The sequence below is a fragment of the Gavia stellata genome, chromosome 6, assembly GCF_030936135.1.
Source record: "Gavia stellata isolate bGavSte3 chromosome 6, bGavSte3.hap2, whole genome shotgun sequence".
Classification (NCBI taxonomy): domain Eukaryota; kingdom Metazoa; phylum Chordata; class Aves; order Gaviiformes; family Gaviidae; genus Gavia; species Gavia stellata.
The window spans coordinates 56,218,242-56,237,103 of record NC_082599.1 but is presented as its reverse complement, the minus strand read 5'-3'; the positions used below and the strand labels follow the sequence as shown (position 1 = coordinate 56,237,103).

Genomic DNA, 18,862 nt, shown 5'->3' with positions numbered 1-18,862 from the left:
TTGTAGTACTATAGCACCAGCCTCCCAAGGAACGCTCTGCAGATGTATGCCCATCTTGAGGCTCCCCCATCTGCCCGGCCTGTAATGAATCTTAAATTTTCTCAAGATCACTGCTCATCACCTGAACAAGTACTGAAGAGTAAATGAAAATAGCCATCCCATGAAAAAAAAAAAAAATCATTTAATGGCTGAAATAAAATGCCATCACTGCTGTGATAACAAAAGGTTTAAAGTGCATTACTGTCGTTTCTCTATACACTTGAGGGTTGGCTACTGGGTCAGATGGTGCAGCAGTCCATGTAATCTCCTGAATGGAAAAAAATTAGGCTCAAAGTGCCAAATAGACGCCCACAACATAATATCAGGTAAAACAAACACATTCCTCCTATCCCCCTTCCCCAAATGTTAGAGAAATAGAGAGAAATTCCAGTCATTTCTCATTACTGTGAAGGTCAGCCTAGCTGGGAAAATTGTTTCTGCTTTACAATTCCCCAAACTGTAGAAAGCAGTTAGAGTTCTGGACAAAAACTAATGTTGCATTCAAAGGGAAAAGAGGCTGATATGGCATTGCTGCAGTAATAAGAGAATTTTTTACTCTTTCCACTTCCCTGTGAACCTAATCAACTGTGACATGAGAAAATATACTGGGCTCACCCAGCCAGAATCTGACTGCCACCTGAAAATGTCCTCAATATTCCACTGTTTGGGACTTTACAATGATCCTTCCGACATCAATTTTGTACATGTACATCAAAATGCCATTAGAAATGCTTACAAACACCTCCTGCTCACAGGCCTGCACTCAGACTCCAATCGAAGCCAGGCTGTAAAGACTCCCCAGTGGTTGACTAAAGGTTTCTTTCGATTACTCATATGAAAGCATTTGGTTATGGAAAGGCATCTTGGGGGAGCCTGGGGGATCTAAAGATCTCCCCCCTGACCTCCGTTGTAAAGTGCACCTGAATGTCATTAGGAGCAATATATATTGAAGGTACTTTAAAACCTGCCTTTAACATTTAATTAATATCTGTTGACTTATTAAGTTTCCTCATTCTCCTTGAGATTCAACAAATAAGCCATACTTTTTTTTCCAGGGTTGCAAGTACGTGGCAGGGAGTGGGAAGGTGTACTGAAAGGAGAGAACGAGGACACGTGGTGTGTGTGTATATATATATATCTCCTACCACTCCCTGTTACATGGACAGGTATGTTCTTGCTTTCATATACGTGAACTAATGCACACATACACCACATACATGATGCAGCTGTAAATTAATATACCCTTGATAAATGCTTGGCATATTTAATGCATTTCTTGGTGACACTTTTATTATTTCTCAGTGATGAAAAGCCGAATAAAACTAACGCAACTGAACACAATGATATTATCACCCTCTTCTTTTGTTCTAATATTTACAGGAAATATTACAAGTGTTTGACATATAAATTGAGCATTTGACTGACTTTAATAACCATGTGATCAATAAGAAGTGATATTTTTACAGTCCAAGTTCAATATTTAAAGGACCAGGGGTCACCGATCTTTATCAAAGCACTAAGGCTAAAACTTTATTTTCAGAACCTGTAATTCCTCTTTTTTTTTTAAGTCTGTATTGACTTAGTATCATTAAAAGTAAAATTTTGCTCATAAAGTCTCAATCCTATTGGAGTTAGCATTTAGATATGTAGGGATTTACTTTAACTGTACTTTCTAGAAGCATTTCAACACTTCCTTATATTAAAATTAGCGTTGAGTGATAGGAAGTCACTCAACATCTACATCAAAGATTATTCTTTATCCTCGGAAGATACTGATTTTTTTTTTTTTTTAAAAATCTGATCAATATTCATCATATATATGCTCCCTATGTTTCTTATACTCATCTTTCTGTATCAATCACCTTTTAGAACTTCTCCCCTTAAAGTAGCTTAGGAAACATCCTTTCATTTTGTATGATTGCAAAATGAAAATCAACCAGACACAATCCAAACACCAGCCAGCCCTCCCAGGAAAAGTAGTGCTTATGCTATGCTAAAGTGGCAGCTCTCCCATCCAAACAACTGATAGAATATCATGTAACCTATACATTCAGCCCCTCTTCTCCCCAGAGAGAACAAAGCCAAACCAGTCTTAGCTTACATCTGGAATATTTACAGAGCTCCTTGCGGGCTTGTCTAGCACTTACAGAAATTTTTCATTAAGATTTCCAGCAGACAATTTTTGAACAGAGAAGACATACATACTTATACATAGTAAATTACAGGCTCATGACCTTTCCCTGCTGTTTTTTAGAACCGTTTCCTTTGTAAAAGTTACCATGGGCATTGGGACAAATAGGATAAGTTCTCTTTCTGGCCTGATGAACAGTCAACTATTTATATTCCAAGATGGAAAGTAAAAGCCCTCAAGCATCCATTATCCTGCCAAATCAGAGCATTCATCAGCATGTGGAGACCAGGGTTCAAGCCTCACATCTGAATCAGGTGCAATGAAAGGCTTGAACCTGAGGCTAAGATACCGTTTCACTTGCTTTTCAGTGAATCTACAGTTTTCAACAAAAAATAGTGAAAAAGAAGTCTTGAGTTGCCCAGCTGTAAAAGAAGGTGGCTAGGCATTTTGCAAAGCAACAAGTTGTAGGAAAATGAGGGTGGTTATGGCCCTGATGATTACAAACCTCAGTTCCTGACGTAAAGCTCCTTTTGCTCAGTGCTGGACCATTTCACCGGCATGGCTGACTTTATTTCATACAGCAAACGCTGGTCTGTCAGCTGTCAGAAGTGGGAAGCGTACTGATCTTTTCTTTCTACTTCGTGAGGAGTCTCCTCCTCAGATCATTACCCCTGTTGCCTTGATATGCTGAATCACCCCCTGGGAAATTTAAAAACAGCACCCTAATGTTAAGATTATATTCAATAGTGTGCAGCTTCCCAGTGTACTGGAAAAATGTTAGATTCAGCTTTTCTAAGCACCAGGTGGTATTTCTGAAGCTCATGGTGATTTCCAGGGTAAGGATTAACTTAAAATATTTTGTTACAATCTTTTTTTTTTCCAAATAGGTTTTAAAAATTTTTATGGAAAAATTTATTACACTATTATTTTTTCCATTGGAACTGAAACTTTTTGAAAAGTGGTGGGCATTTTGATTGTGTTTAGGAAGTCTCTCCCTCCATAAGCTCCCAAAGAAAGCGTTTTGGTAGTACTGAAGTTCCCCAGTTTTGGGCTCTTCATTTTGAATCCAGTTTCTCAAATGGCATAGGGGTGCATGTGCATATGATAAAGTAAAAAGGATGAAATCAGACTTCACAGTTTTATTTCATCTATGTGAAACTTTGTCAGCTACCCTGGCTTTTCCGTTTTATTTTTCTGGTTTGGAGTAAAATACTTGTTGAGATCATGGAATATCCTTAGGTCTGATTTTTGCCTAATCCTAGTAGTAAGACTTTCTCCTGTGAAGAAATTACAAAACCAAATACAGCATGTCCAGAAAAACAGTCTGCAAATTTCAGTATATGTTGCTCAGATGAGGGGCAACTCTTATCTAAAACAAGGCAACTTTTTTGGACAGTCCTGGAAAACAGAGCAGCATCTGGCTGGCCTTCCAAGTGAGGCTGTAACCCAGACTGTGATCTTACTTTTTATGATTTGGAGTAAAGGATACTGTTAACCTAGACAACCAGATTTTCAAAACCACACACTGAAGATGAGGCTTGCATGTCCTTATTAATTCACGAAGGTAAATGGAGATGATGTATACAAGTGTTGAGCATTTTAAGGTCCTGTTTAGCTTGATGCTTTTCAAAGAGTATAAAGCCAGAGAGCTGGGAGACATTTCTACATTTCACTAGGTGGTCTGAGGTTTCTTTGTAGGTTTTCCATATAAATGAATCTATGCAAGCCATGGTTACCATGAAATAGGTACACGTTATCTAGTGCAAAATGGCAGTAATGACTTTTTTCATAAGTAATGGCCCCACCAAAGGCATCTCAGATGTATATGCTGACACTTCTAACCCCTATCCTCATTTTTAGTTTGTGAATAATCGCTCTTTCTGTATGTGACTGCTTCTTTTTCTGCTGACTCCATTCCCCTTTTGACCTGCAGACCCCTCAGATAAATATCCCAGGGATATCCTCTTTGTGTTCCAAGACATAGGGTAGTTTAATGACTTGTGAAAGTGTCTGTTTCAGCCTTTAAATAATTTACATGTTACCATGTTTTCCTCAGTAAACTGTGGTAATCTCCCTTCTAGAAATAATAGGTAAACCCTTCTTGTAACTTACGCTTTATATACAGTTAGAAAACAAAAAAAGGAATTATCACCTGCTTGACAGGATCAGTAATCTTTGGGAGGCACAGCCACCTCTGTAGAAAAAAAGAATTATGGTCTTTTGCTAACGCGCAAGCTAAAACTTATTACTATGCTTCACTCAAGTATGAGTGAAAAAACAAACAAATATCAAAAGGCAGACTTCTCACCTGCCCACCTCTCTTGGCTAATTGCTCTGCTCTCGGGACTCACAAGCAACAGCACATCCCAGGGCAAAGCACATGTGCAGTTGCCTTCAAAAGTCTTTTATCTTTCTTTTGTTGGCTCACTTGGGGTCTGGATAGAAAGTTCCTATGGGTCAGACTTGGCTCACAGACCATCAGTTGCATAGTTTTGATCTAAAAGTGCTTTACTGCCTCTTCTAGTTTGCTTCTTGCTGGACCACTGGCTGATGGTCTACACTCAAGGTTTTGTACTTTCCCTAGTATTTTCCATAGTGTGTTTTTACCAATGTAATCCTTAGTATCATTAGACTAGCGTAAATATGAATTGCTTAGAGGACTTATAAAGTAATTACTATAAAGTTTCTTAATGATGATATATCAATAGGCCTATCTGTGAAGTTGTACATTTAAGAGCTCAGTAACTCAGATAAACACAGGATATTGCTATGAACCTGGCTGGCTTGGTCTGAATTTTGGCATTTGCAAATTGTCTATTTCCTGTGATATAACCTATAGACACAAGCAAGATTTTTCTAAGAAATACAGCGGTTGAAATCTGTATTTTTGCTCCTTCGAGGGTTAAGTAATAATTTCTACAGTTCACATCAATGGGAGTGACTCAACCCTTCTGAAAATTAGATCAATGCTTATTCAAGAAGCTAGCATTAGACTTTCGCACAGTACTATTTAATTTTAACTTGTCTACACTCCCTTTGTCCAAAGGCTAATAGAATATAATTACACCAGGCTAGGAAAAATTTGATAATGTTGTAGGCAGCCTTACATTAAAAAATCCCTATTGTCACTTTCCCCCGATAACTCTGTCAGTGACATGCTATTGTATCTCTCAGTCATCATCAAGTGAGATGAAAATTATTCTCAAAAGTGAATGTATGAGGAAACAACAGCAGGCACACATCAACACAAAGGATGCAATGGCCCACAGCGCATGTACTAAAGCAAAGGTCTTCATTGCCTTACTATCATACCCATTGGGTTTAAGCCTCTTTTCACAGATGTCAAAGGACGTTTTAAATTAGCTTCAACTACTGCATGACAGACTTGATTAAGAGATGGCTTCTGCTGGACCACAGCATGCTGAGTATTGCCAACTCTGGGAACAGTGTGATGAAATGAAAATGGATGGGAATGGGAACACAGTTGGTACTTCAATTCTAGTATTTCCTCATTCTCCTCAACTCTTGATGTAGCCAAATATCTTTATATCCACTTCTGAACAAGATTTAGGCTACAATAACATAACACAAACGTATACGAGGAGCATATTTAATCAGCACAATACTTTTACACCAATTTAAAAGCACTGCCCCAGGAAGATACAAACCTTTAACTAAATCAGTCCTCTACAATAAAATGGTGGTTACATTGGGATAATTTCTGTGTATACATAAGCCCTCCATAAATACCTTACTACACATTTGTTTCATGGCACAGATTTAAGTTTGAGAAGCTTCTCTCTCTTTTTGAAAAATTAATGTGAACATTTTGGAAAAAAGAAAAAAACACACACATAAAGCCCATTAAAATTCTGACTCTCCAGCCCCAGGAGTTGATCTTATACATTTGTAGTTTAGTATGTTAGCAAGTCTCAGCTGTTTTCCATTGCCTACAGATTACTGGCATTGCTACAGGTTAAGACTGAGTTCTAAAGCTATTTCTCCTACTAGTGAGTGCTTGCTTTTCAACATTTTAAAGTGAAGATGTGAACAAACCTTTGAAAAGTGACTGAGTATTTCAATGCCAATATATTTTGCATGTAAAATATAAAAATCTCTGTGTGTTGCATTTGAAATCTGATAAATATTTATTATCAATGCTGTTTGCTTTTAATCTGTTCAGGATATCATTCCTCCAGCTCTTTAGTACTTAAACAAAAATGGCATTTACATTACAATATTGCTTGCCAACAATCTCATTTTCTGGTTTAGTCAGCAGCCTTCATGCTTGATTAGTCTTTAATTATACAAATACCTACATATTAAAAAAGTTTTCTTTTTTCCATACTTTGAGCATGTAATTATTTTCTCTTGCATGCAATAACCTTTAATTTTAGGATTAAGCAACTGATTCTCTTTAGTATGGATGGATTTTTTCAAGTGTTAAAGCAAATTTGGTTATTGTATTACGAGTAGGAAAATTAACTTTAGGAAAACCTTTCATTAGTGCATTTGACAGCACACTGAGCAGCTGACAGAAACTTTAAAATATTCAATATACTTGAAAACAAAATGGATACCGGTTCTGTGCCCTCTGAACTCAACAGCGATACTACTCTGAATTCAGCAAGCGAGTGACTGGGGCTATGCCATTCCTCTTTTGAATATTCCTTGCTTTCATAGTATTAGTGTTACGGCAGTACCTAGAAACCCAATGCAAGATCAAGGTCTCATTGCATTATACCAAAAAACTGTAAAAGTTTAAAGTCTAAAGAGATCAAACAATGGTGGGAGAATCAACAAAAGAACAGAAAGACAAAGTGACATACCAGACAGTGACAGAGCTGGGACTGCAGTGCAGTGCTCCTGACTCCAACAATCCATCCATTTACTAAAGCACTTTGCTTCCTCATGCAAATTATTTTTCAAAAGTGAATTCAGTAAGCAAAGGCATAACTTTGCTTACTAATAATGATATTAGAGCTAAATATGCAGATTGTATGTGGCAGTAAAAGAACTCCCTCCCCTCCTTTCCCTGCAGTTTTCACTCATGAGAACATGGACTGCCAAGTTTGGGTCTACAGGACTGACATATGTTATCTCTATACCTGCTTGTACATTTGAAGTACCAGTGATTTCCCCCTAGACATACTCTTTGAATGTCTATGGGGAAAACATCAAGGATTTTTAGAATGCCTTGGTTTTCTCAAGTTTTGTTTATTTTTATATTTGTTTTACATGAACTGAAAATTCTGTCAGACACATTTTGATTGCATGGAGAACATGTTTCGTAGTCAGAAGACAGTTAAAAAAAAAAAAGGAAGCTGTAATTCTATAAAGTTGGGGAGGGAGAAGAGGGGGAAACCTTCCTAATGGCATATTGAGCTTGCTCCTGTCTCATTTGAGAGCTGTGAGAAACCTCCTGCCAACTTCCCTAGGATAGCGTTAGGTCTCGTTATAAAATGAAAAGTTGCAGACAGAGGTAGGATGGAAACGCACACAGCATCTTATTCCAGAGTGGTGATCAGTGATACCATTTCAGCCTTTCACAGTGCCAATCCTTCTGTTTTTTTGTCTCTCTCCCAGTGGAAAAGGTCAGTAGGAATAAAGGCACTGTGAACAACAAAGACACTGTTTTTCTCCCTTCTCCTCCTCCCAACATTTTCCTTTTCCTCCCTAAAATTAGGCCCTGTCCCTGAGGAATTCTACACCAATGGAAGCTGCACCCTGTGATGAATCCTGGACCTTGGTCCCAGTACAGCTCAAGTCCTCATCATCTGCCCCCATGCCCCATAGCCCATGGGGCACCCACGTTGGCAGCTCTGCTTGGCACCCTGCGAGGTGTCCCCCACGCCCTGGGGAAAGGTCAAGAGGAGATCAGCGCTGTACCACCTCCTCTCCTGTTCCAGCTGGAGCCACCAGTCCATAAGGGTAGTACTGCCCAAACTGGGAGGAGAGCAAGAAGAGACAGCACTCCAGCTGGGTTTGGCTATCCAGCAGGTTGAAAACGGGATTATAAGGTTACTGTGGTGAAAATCATAAGAGCATTAGCAACTAACAATTTTTCTATTCATTCAGAATCATCTTCTGGTACCAATTTATTGGCCATCACTAATACAGACTATTGCTCTGTACTGTGACTGGGCCCATATTTTAGGCTTTCCTTTATAGCATCTGTATTTTTGCTAAGTGCTTAGGATCATCCCAGGTCTGACTGCTTCCTTGATGCTTTTTACAAGCATGTAAGTGTTTCTTAACAGGTATACAAAGGTATTGCAGAGCAGTGATTGCTGCTTTAAAGAACCTCAGCTCCTTTAAGAACCAAAATGCACCATCATCATTCCTTTAGTAAAAGGATAATCCTAGCAATATATGATGTGCTATTTTCATACATCGATTTTTCTCTTCTGGAAACTCAGCTTTGCCTTCCAATCTCTTTCACAAACATAACCTAGCTTGGTTCTCCAACTGGATTCCTCACAGGATATTTGATCATGCCTAAACTATCAGAAATAAGTCAAATTCCTGTCGTGCAGGAAGTTCTCCTGATTTAAGACGTAATTTCTGATGCAAATGCAGATAAAAGATGGAATATTGAAATGTTTCAGCAAACAAAACTTGCATTTGAAAATGATGAAGTATTTCAGCAGATTTCAAATCATCACCAGGAATTAAAATGTTTCCAGTTTCTTTTGTTAAATCACTATTTTTTAGGGAATTTAATGTAATAAATATAACTTAAGCTGATCTTAAACAAAAGCTATCCACAGTTCTTTCCATTTCCCAGGCCTAAAACAGCAAATTAAAATGAGATTTTGGGCGGGGGGGAAACCAACTTTGTGGAATTACATTATTGTTGCAAAAGAAAAATCACTTAGAAAATTCCTGATCAGTTTAAGTTACTACAGTACCAAAATAAAAAATTCTGTGTATTTCAAAGGTAAGACAATTTTTTTTCTGAGACTTACAGGGCTCATCTAGTTTCTTGTTCTCTTCCCTCTACTTCATTTCCCTTCTCAGCTGGTGCCAAATACCTTCATTTCTTGACTTTGTTCCGGATCAGCAGCAAAAAATACAGTGGTGCTACAAGACAGGTTGTCCTAAAAATGTTTCAAACCTTGCTGGTGGAACGAATACTAGGAAACTTGCAGAAGACTTCTCTTCCAGATGAAAATTTTATGGTGGGGCCCCTTAAGACCCACAACCTATCTCATTCTAACATGGACTCAACCAGTAATTTGTGCTTTTTTTTTTTTAAAAAAAAAAACGGTTCTAGTAGAATGTAGTATATTACAAGCACATAATTTAAAAATAAATTTTAGGATCATCACATCTTTAAGATATCAAGTCTGATTGTTGATTTCCTACCTGCTAGGACATGCCTTCTCATGTGCTGCTATATACGCATCTGCTTAAATGATCCTAATTTCTTCATACCCTAACCCACTAGGAGCTCTTAGAAATACACATTTTCTGACTTGTGCCTGAGGTGGTAACCTCTGACCTTTTAATTTTCCCGTTTCGACCTAATTAATTGTTGGTTACATCAAACAAAAGTAGCACGTTGGTGGAGAAAGGGAGAAAAATGAAACAAGAAGGATTTGGAAAGCTCACGTTTCCAGTGCGACCCCTTGGATAAAAGGTTATTTTTTTTCTTTTGCCTAATTTGTTTCTAGTTGCAGCACTAAGGTCAGAATAAGCCAAGAGAATGAATGGAATAAACGTCCTGATGGGCTGCCTGAAGCTGCCTGGTGTTACGGATCAGCGTAAAACCAGCTCTCTTTCCTCTGCCTGGGCCGATGTAACTCACTGGAGTGGCAAATTACATCAGACCTACAGCTGTAACCCGACATTATGATTAATTTGATCAGTAATTTCTCCTGTTTTTCATTTTAATCGGTGTGACTATTCTGCTGTGGCAGGTCTTTCAGATCTAATTAAGATAAATTTCAGAGTAAAAGACTTGGCAGAATTTTTGAGTCAAATCTGAGCGTCAAGTGTGAAGACCTGCAGCACCAGTCAATCAATTTCCAGTAAAGACGGCAGGCTGTAACTCAGCAATCAACCCATTAACACTTAAGCAAATTTCATAATCTCCAGGCCTGTGCTTAGTCACTCTCTCAAAACATTCTGGCTACCAATAAAAAAGAGAAGGTATTATTATTTTTAAACACTTGCCCGAAACTGCATCTCCTAAAACCACCGAGAGAATCCACAAGTGGACACTCTCATAGATCTCAGCAAAACTGCCGAAAAAGGCTTAATTTTAAACTTTAAAACATATTCTGGAGTGGCTTTGTTTTTTCTCTTTTTTTTTTTTTTTGAGGCAGTACCTAGAAGCTGAGTAACCTCTTTTAGGTACTTATTTGTACAAGGAGCCTTGAATGATAAAACATCAGGGCTATATCACTTCCAGAATAGTGCTCCTCAATCAGATTCAACAAGCCCACTAGGTTCTCTGTGTTCACTTGGTCCGCTTGCTTCCAAGTAGAAGAATTTTTTTTCTCACAGAACTAGAAACCTGTGTGACTTGCTTTTTTTGTTTTTAATCTCTTTTTTTTGCTTTATTACAAAGAGGTGAGGGGTATGAACAATAGGGGAAAATAAATTAATGCTTTGGGATATTCTCTACTTCCCTGAAAATTTTTGGAAATGTGAGTGAAAAGGGAAATTAAGAGAAATGAATGCTAGCAAAACAGATCCACTGGATTTAAAAGAGCATCTGAGGGGCTGTGTCAACTTTTTCTGTCCCTAAGATTCCCCAAGGGTCCTCCTCTCTGCCTAGAGAGGCTTTGGAAATAGAAGACCTTATGGGATATGGATCCTTTCCCAAATTTGTCCTGGGAGGATATTATTTATTTATTTCCCCATTTGTTAAATACTTCAGTTGCTTTAGGGAGTTTATTAAATGCTCCCATTTCAGAAGCCAGAGCTTGCTGGGCAAACAGCTCCACTTTCCTCTCCTTCAGAGAATTCTCTAGCAAATGGTTTCCTATATTAGCCTCAGCTTCTGCCCCTTGGGTGCTAATAATGCCAGTTGTTTTACTCGAAGATTAATTTCCTTTGCTTTAAATGTGAGTCAGACACCAGTACTCCTTGTGCTTCTGAAAATAGCAACACCTGCAGAGTATATTCGGATGGACCAGGCAGCCGGTGCTCCAACTGAGAGAAGGTTTCCTCAGGGAATGAAGAGACTTGCTTGTAAAGTCTCTTTGAGAACCCTTAAACATCTCCTTGCTCTGTTTAAATGCAGTATTCAACAGCTTCCCAGTGTGAAGTCCCAACGCCTCAAAGACCCGAAAAAGCAGTGAGCTTCTGGGAGAAGGAAGACAGCTGAGAAGATCTGAAACCCTACTCAGTCCTGTGGATGGATGCGGTCTTACACATAGCTGAAACTTGCCTTTCTGAGGAAATGATACCCATGCATCTCCAGGTAGACACGAAGAGTAGCAGCCCTCAAACAAGCTAACTGTGCCAGGAAACCAGCTTGCATGTCTCTGCACTGTGCCCCAGGGCCAGGGAGCATGGTACGGCACCGTACAGACACCTGAGTGTCCAGCTAGGACGAACTGCCACGTTGCCATATCGGAGTGGCCTAGCCGGGAGCAGCCCCAGAAGGGATGAGGAGGATCATGGAAGTGCACAGAAGAGGTGAGAGGAGGAGAAGAAAGGAGGCCCTGGATGCACTGAAACTCAAAGCCAACAATTTCTCAAGCAAAGTTCAAGTTTGTGAACAGTAATGTCTGTGTGGTTCACAGAACTACTGCAGTGGCAAAAGGAAGAGCATAAAAACAAAAGGAGGGGACCTGAATCACAACAGCATTTGCAATGGGTAATAAGCATGTGTGTGTGTGGTACATCAGTATGACCATGACTTTCTAGCTAGTGGAAATTTTTACACAAGTACTTGCCTCTTCCACTCATGAAATCACCTTTATCAACCCAGAAAAATCACTAAAATACTGTAAGAATACTCAGAAATCCAAAACTGTCAGTAGAACAAGATGTTTAAATCTTTCTGGACCTGTTTGAAATGAGCAGCGGATGAAATATGCAAAATATTTTCAACAGTTCACCAAAGTCAACTCAACTTAGCTGACTGCAGCAGAGTTTCCATGCTATTAGTTTAGAGCTGAGACCTAGGTCTTGCCACTACCTCCTGGAAATCCACCTAAGACCAGCACTTCAACAGGCTCACTCCAAGCAGGTGATGGGCATGAACCTTTCTGAACAAATGTCCACTGTACGTGTCTGTATCACCTGTTGCCTTGTGATGTGCAGTATCTCACACCCTATTAATATAAAAAATTAGGAAATTTTAGAAAATTGATTCAAAGCATTGCATTTGTTCACCATTTATAAAATATTTCTTTGTCAAACTGATTACCAAGTAACTTGGGAACAGATTCAAACAGTCATACATTGCACAGTATCATATGCAGGAAGAAGGCTGGATAATTTTAGCAAAACAAAAAAAAACCCCTCAGTGGGATTGCTGGTCTCATAATCATGATCAAGTTTTCTTGATCTCAGGATTCAATAAGCATAAGAAAAATACAACAGGTCTTGGAGTGAACATGGACATAAAGACAGACCATGACTATAGTCCTTGCAAACTCATTCCAGCTGCCTTCCTCAAACCAACAGAGACTTGGTTATTTATTCTGTATCTTAAATACATATGTAAATTTATCAAAGTGTCAGTGAACACTGAGATTTATTTAAAGCAGATTTTTCCTTAATGAGAAGCTAACCAGTGAATGAGGTTGGGGGGGAAGGGAAGGGGTGGTTTGGTTTTTGTGACTGTTGGAGCCTCAGGCATCTGTGTACACATTCTCTCTCATTCACAGCTGAGTGTTTCAGCCTTTCTGCTTTCTCTTCTCCTTTGTTATAAAAGTGTTGAGGTTCCAAATACATTATTTAAGTTTAGTATGAAAATTTAATCTGAAGGAGGTTCTGGTTTTGCTATCCTAGAGTTTGCTATTACTTGGAAGATTTTTCTGCTGTTGTCATCTCCTCACTTCCCTTCTTCCCTCCTTTTATTATTATTTTTTTCTCACTCATCATATTCCGTCAGCTCCAGTTATTGTAGATAGGCTTCTATGACAAAAAGGTGTTTTAGGAAAGAGTTCTGAAAACGGTCAGAATAATTTTACAGTGGGGCAATCCTTGGGGGATTTCCTGTTTGTCTGTTCCTATTCACACATGAACAGAGCAGTAGAAATCATTGGGAATTCTTCTATTCCTATAGCGCAGCTCTCCCTTTGTAGATCTGGCTGTGGGTACGTTCATCTTGTCCATACCGCTAAAACATGCAGTGAGTGTCAGCACCAGAAGCTAAGCCCCATTTGGAGCCAGTTAAATATATTTTGCTGATACGAAGAGCCTTATCCTGGTAGTCAAGCAGAATAATTGGCTACTTAGTACTTGGCTCATCTGATTTTATACAGCATATAATCAAGATCTTATGGCTCCAGAAATTTAATTGAATGGAAACTCTGTAAGAGGTGCTAACTATGCTTTGAAGTTGCAACATGCTGACCATTCAAGAACACGTATAGTTCGCTGTGTAATAACAAAACATTCACTGGAGAAGCATATTTGGAGAAGTGTATTTTCCCAGAAGTAAAGGTTTCGAAGTCCCCAATTTACAACATGAGCTAGGTTGTCTTTCACCTCTGGATTCTTTTGTCTCAAATCAATTGACACAATGAAAGTAAAAATCAGACTACAATTATCTATATGAGGAATTTCACAGTTTTAAAATGAAGGGATGAAAGTCTTCCATCATCTACTTGACTCACCACCCCCTGAACTACAGCTCTGCTTTGGAAAATTCTCCTTTGGTTTGCTGTCTTTTGCAAATCTTTTGCCCTGGAACCTATAGTGAGGTTTTTCATCTTTCTACACAATCATTAAAAGACCTCCTAAAAATAATAGCTTTGTAACTACAATCCAGCCCACTGAACTGAGTAAAGAATAGTGATAAAATTAGAGCAGAGTATTACAGAACAATCTGACAAGAATCGTTCTGAGACTTTTAGCTGGTGTACGCTGCACCAGTATTACTAATTTCTGATCAGCTAGCAAAAGTACCTCACCCAGGTATACCTAAGCAAGTCACTTTCATTTAATTTGCCTTCTGAAGGACATGACAGCATCTGTACGTTTTGAGATGTAATTGCTGTTATCCTTCAGAGTTTTTTGAAATAAACACAATCATCCTCCTGAATTACCGACTTTCCATGACAATTTTTTGAGGTAGCATTGTTCTAAACTAATATCTTTCAGACAGATCCTGAATAATGTAAGAGGATAAAGCCCACATGAAAAAATCAAGAATTCAGAAATGAAATTTAAGCTGTCAAACTTTAACTTAGTTGATCTTTATTCCCTTAATATTCTTCAAACAAAACCCATTTCATTCTAGTTCATAAAGAACATTACCTTAGAGGCCATAATATCTCTGAATTTTCTTCTAGGTCGATTTTTAAGTTAAAGCATTAGACATTAAAAAAATCCACATTCTAAGCAGCTATTATGAACTGGATATATGAACTGCTGCCAAACGTGTGCTCCCTCCTTTTTTTTTTAATGTTTGTGCAGAAGAAAACAATTTCAGATCCAGTCCTCAAACTAGATGTACGGGGGTAAAACAGCTTTTCTCTGCAGGATTTAGAATGACAAATTTCATGGAGGAGATCTTACCACTGCTCTGCTTTAGAAAAGTACCTGAACACGTCCTTCAACCATATATAAAGTGCAACAGCAGTTCCTCTGGAAATATTTCTGAGTGTCACTTGTTTGCATATTAAAGAGTCTCACCATTCTCAGCGATATGACCGAGCATGTTTCAAGTTCTTAAGTATTTCTTAGGGAAGCTTGAGAAGTATTATGCTTGCTGTAGAAATGGCTAGAAGGCCAAACTAATAGCCCTACACACATGGCTAATGTCAGGCCTGAAGTACCGTGCTAAGTTCTGGCTTCTCTTCCGGATGTCAGCACACGGCATATTTGATCTGTGAACAAACTTTGAGTTTTCATGGCTATTTAAATGGCGAGGATCAGAGAGGAAAGAACATTAAAAACACTTATCCCCCAATTTATTAGTAACTCTTTAATGCTGAGCCAGAGCTGACAGCTAATGACTTCTAATTCCTTGACTGCTGTTGTGAAAGTGTCCCAGTCACGCAGCTGGCTTAGCAGTACTGGTTGAGCTCAGCCCAGTGGGAATGCCAGACCTCTCACACTGGTGTCTTTCATTAACTCTAATCCCGGTTCCTGAAAGATTTAGGGGATAGCATTTGAACTAAAACCACCTCAGAGTACTTGGTTCCCTCCTTCCTCTTCTGTCAAGTCTGCCACATCCAGACTGCCCTCAGGAGGATAGTTGTGAGGATAAGGATGCTAAAGAGAGTGACGTGCCAAGGTATCTCCATGAAAACATTGACATCGGCACCTCCCATGCAAGGAATTACCGATTTTACTTACTTTTATTGTATTTCTGCAAGTGAGATGTGACCCTGGAGAGCTAACAGTAGAAAGGGCTTCTACTGGCCTGTACCTGTAGGTCACAGATGAGACTGGAAGTCCTCAGATTCAGTTGAGATTTAGACTGGGACTAGAGGCTATATGAGAGCTAAGACTTCAGATTCAGTGTTAGTACAGCCCTCTTGAGGTATGTTCACTGAGATAATCCCACTTCCTCCCTACCCCAACTCTAATTTATGTGTGCATTTGCTTTGTTTGAAAAACTGAATGTCTTTTGAAGCAAAATATTTCGCAGGCAGTTTTAGCAACATATAGCATATACAGTTAGTGTGCATACATTACAGCTGCACCAAGACAATAAAATGTAACAGAAGTTCCTCTGGAAATATTCCTGTCTCTGTATGTCAATAATCTGCATACTAAAGAGTCCCAAAGCACTCACTAGCATGATAGACTGGGCATTAAGTGGTGCCTAAGTAGCCCTTAAGACAATACACAGAAGAAGCTCTAGAAACATTACACTATACTATAAGAAAAAGCTCAGGAAGCAAGGACACATCTCTTGTGGACTTTTAAGTCTATTATCTAAACCATTAAAAAATCCGATTTGATGCAATTTAGTTGAAGCTCACATTAATGCAGGTTTAACTGGCCACATGACAAACACAGCTCCTTGTAAACCAATTCCCTTAATTGTTTGAAAAAGGATTTTTTAATTATTAAGCTAATGCAGTTTAATTTCTGCAGGAAATTGAGCCAAATCCATCAGTGTGGATAAAACCTTTAAAGTGGGGTCTCAAAACTTAGAGAATAAAGTGAACAGAGACTTTGCTGATTTCTAAGTGCAGTTCCACTGCCCAGTGAAAGAGACACTGCTCACTTCACAGACTACCCTGGTGTCTCTTCAGAATCAGACTTATGGGTACAGGCAAAGCTGTTCTTTCAGGATGTGAATATAGCATTACACATGTAGTGCGAGAACACCCAAGTATAAGAAATTAGGACTATTGGATCAGAGCTCTCCTGTTTCTGCCCAGGAATTCCAAAACGGGCAGAGTCCAGCATCAGTGTGAGTGCCATAGCTGTTGGTCTATTAAAAAACATCCATGTCATTGGAGTGAGCATCTAGGAAAGGCGCTAACTGACATTCTTAGCTTTGGAGTCTATACTGAGACTCTTAACAGAAGTATTTGATTCTTAGCAGGATAAACATTAGGACTGTGATTTCAAGAGGAGGGATAACCCATCCATCCATCCTTTGCACATGTCCACCAGCAGAAGCTGTATTTCTTTTAGAGACAGTCAGGATCATCTGCTAACTTTGCTGTCCTCATAAGTTACCATAAAGGGTGACTGCTGGGCAAACGCCATTTGAGAAGGCCACATGCCGAATCCGTGGAAAAAATTAGATAGTTTTCTATGGGTTTTATGATATGGACTTTAAGAGTAAAAGATGTTTACTCTTCAGAAAGGAGCAGACTAGGAGCATCATTAGTTATGCTTTTCTGGCTTATCAGGCCCTTTAGCTGTTCTAAGCTGGATGTCTGTAAGGATTAACTAATATGAGGTGGAATTTCTTAGCCTGTATGGTCAGAAGGTGTAACCTTCACTTGACTTCCCCTTGCAGTGGGAGAGTACGCACTTTCTGTTGTTAGACCGTTAGAGATTTGTACTTAGTGTCCTACCTGCAATGGATTTGGTGAAGTAAGAGGAGATGGAAGGCCATGCCCTGGTGACTGGCTGGGTTTCTGAGGGGAGCTGGAGGACTGTGGGGGTGGAGGTGGTTGGCTCTGGCTCTGGGACTGTGTTTGGTTCTGCTGCGCTGGCGCTGATGGCTGTGGCTGCTGGGTCTGCTGGGGTGGCTGTGGAGTCTGCGTCTGCTGACCTTGCTGCTGCTGCTGCTGGCTTTGCTGCTGCTGTTGCTGCTGCTGCCCTTGCTGCTGCTGCTGCTGTTGGTGCTGGAGCTGCTGAAGATGCTGAAGTTGTTGAAGCTGAGAGTTCAGGGATGAGGTAGCTGTGAATTGAAGAGAGGGAAGGGAGTTACATAGGTTTCAGTAATACCTACTGTGTTAAAGATATTCCGGATTAAATTCTGGTTCTGTTACATTGTGGGGCACACTGCCCGCTGAGGTCAGCTGGTCTCAGACTTCAGGTCGTGGCAGGAAATTAATGAACACGTTCCCATCAATAATAGCCTGTGGTTCTGCCAGTGCAGTTCTGTGGTAAGAGTCGGACTTTACTGGAGGCAATGAAAGCAAACCTTCGGAAGGGCTACGGCTCTGTGCACAGGACGGGCCTCAGAGCTGACCAGCAGTCTTTGCTCAGACAAGCTTACCAGTGAAGCCAATGGGTATTTTGCCTGCCTAGAGAAGAGGCCAACAAGATGTCACTGTACCTATGCAAGAACTCATAACATGTACTGGTGCTGTTATACAGAGGAGGAGAAAACCATACTTGTAAAATAAAGGATGCTCTGAAAAGAGCTTTGTCACACCTTTATACAGCACATGTCAGGAAATAAAACATTCAGCTGTGAAATTTCTTGTGCAATGCATAGGTAGAAAAAAATACCCAATAAAATATGTGTGTCTCTGAAATTAGAACTGCTTCTTATCATTCACATCTAAAAGCTATGAAGTTCCTCTTGTGAAACAGGGTAGGTATTCTGTGCACTTGCACTGCTCACTTACTCCTGGCGGTAAAAGTCTTGTGTTTTGCTAGTATGCGCTCCAAACATGAGGCTTGGAAACTGGTGGCTCCCATCAACCTGCTGGCACAGAGGAGCAAACTTAATCTGCCAGAGACACTTTCAAACTGACTGGGGCATTCATTAAATTCAGGAAGGCAAGAAGTGTGCCACAGGGATGTCTCTAAGGAAGAACAGCTTTAGGTAGCAGGCAGAACATCGCAGGAGCCTGATGCTTTCTAGGATTATACCCTGAATAAGTCACCTGGGTCTCCAGCCTCACCTACTCTAAACATTTTAGGGTTTGCATTACTATGAGATCCCAAGAGGAACAGCTTACAAGATCATTGCACTACTTTGCCCTCTGTACTGCTTTGCCAACACCATTCTGTATTATAATTTCCATCAGCAGAAGCCAAAGTAAACTGGGTGTAAATCAAATTTGTTATTTCTAAAATGGTATTCAGATTTTATGGCCAGAAACTCTGTTCACCAAGTGATTTGTGGATTGGCAG

General features: G+C 39.6%; 1 protein-coding gene across 1 annotated transcript in view; it reads right to left on the bottom strand.

Annotated features, from left to right (window-relative positions):
- Window positions 1–18,862, bottom strand: part of POU6F2 (POU class 6 homeobox 2) — a 312,117-nt gene that overhangs the window by 78,830 nt on the left and 214,425 nt on the right. Inside the window, exon 5 of the mRNA XM_059819000.1 lies at window positions 17,347–17,675. Coding sequence (XP_059674983.1) covers window positions 17,347–17,675 — 329 coding nt within the window. The remainder of the gene's footprint in view (window positions 1–17,346; window positions 17,676–18,862) is intronic.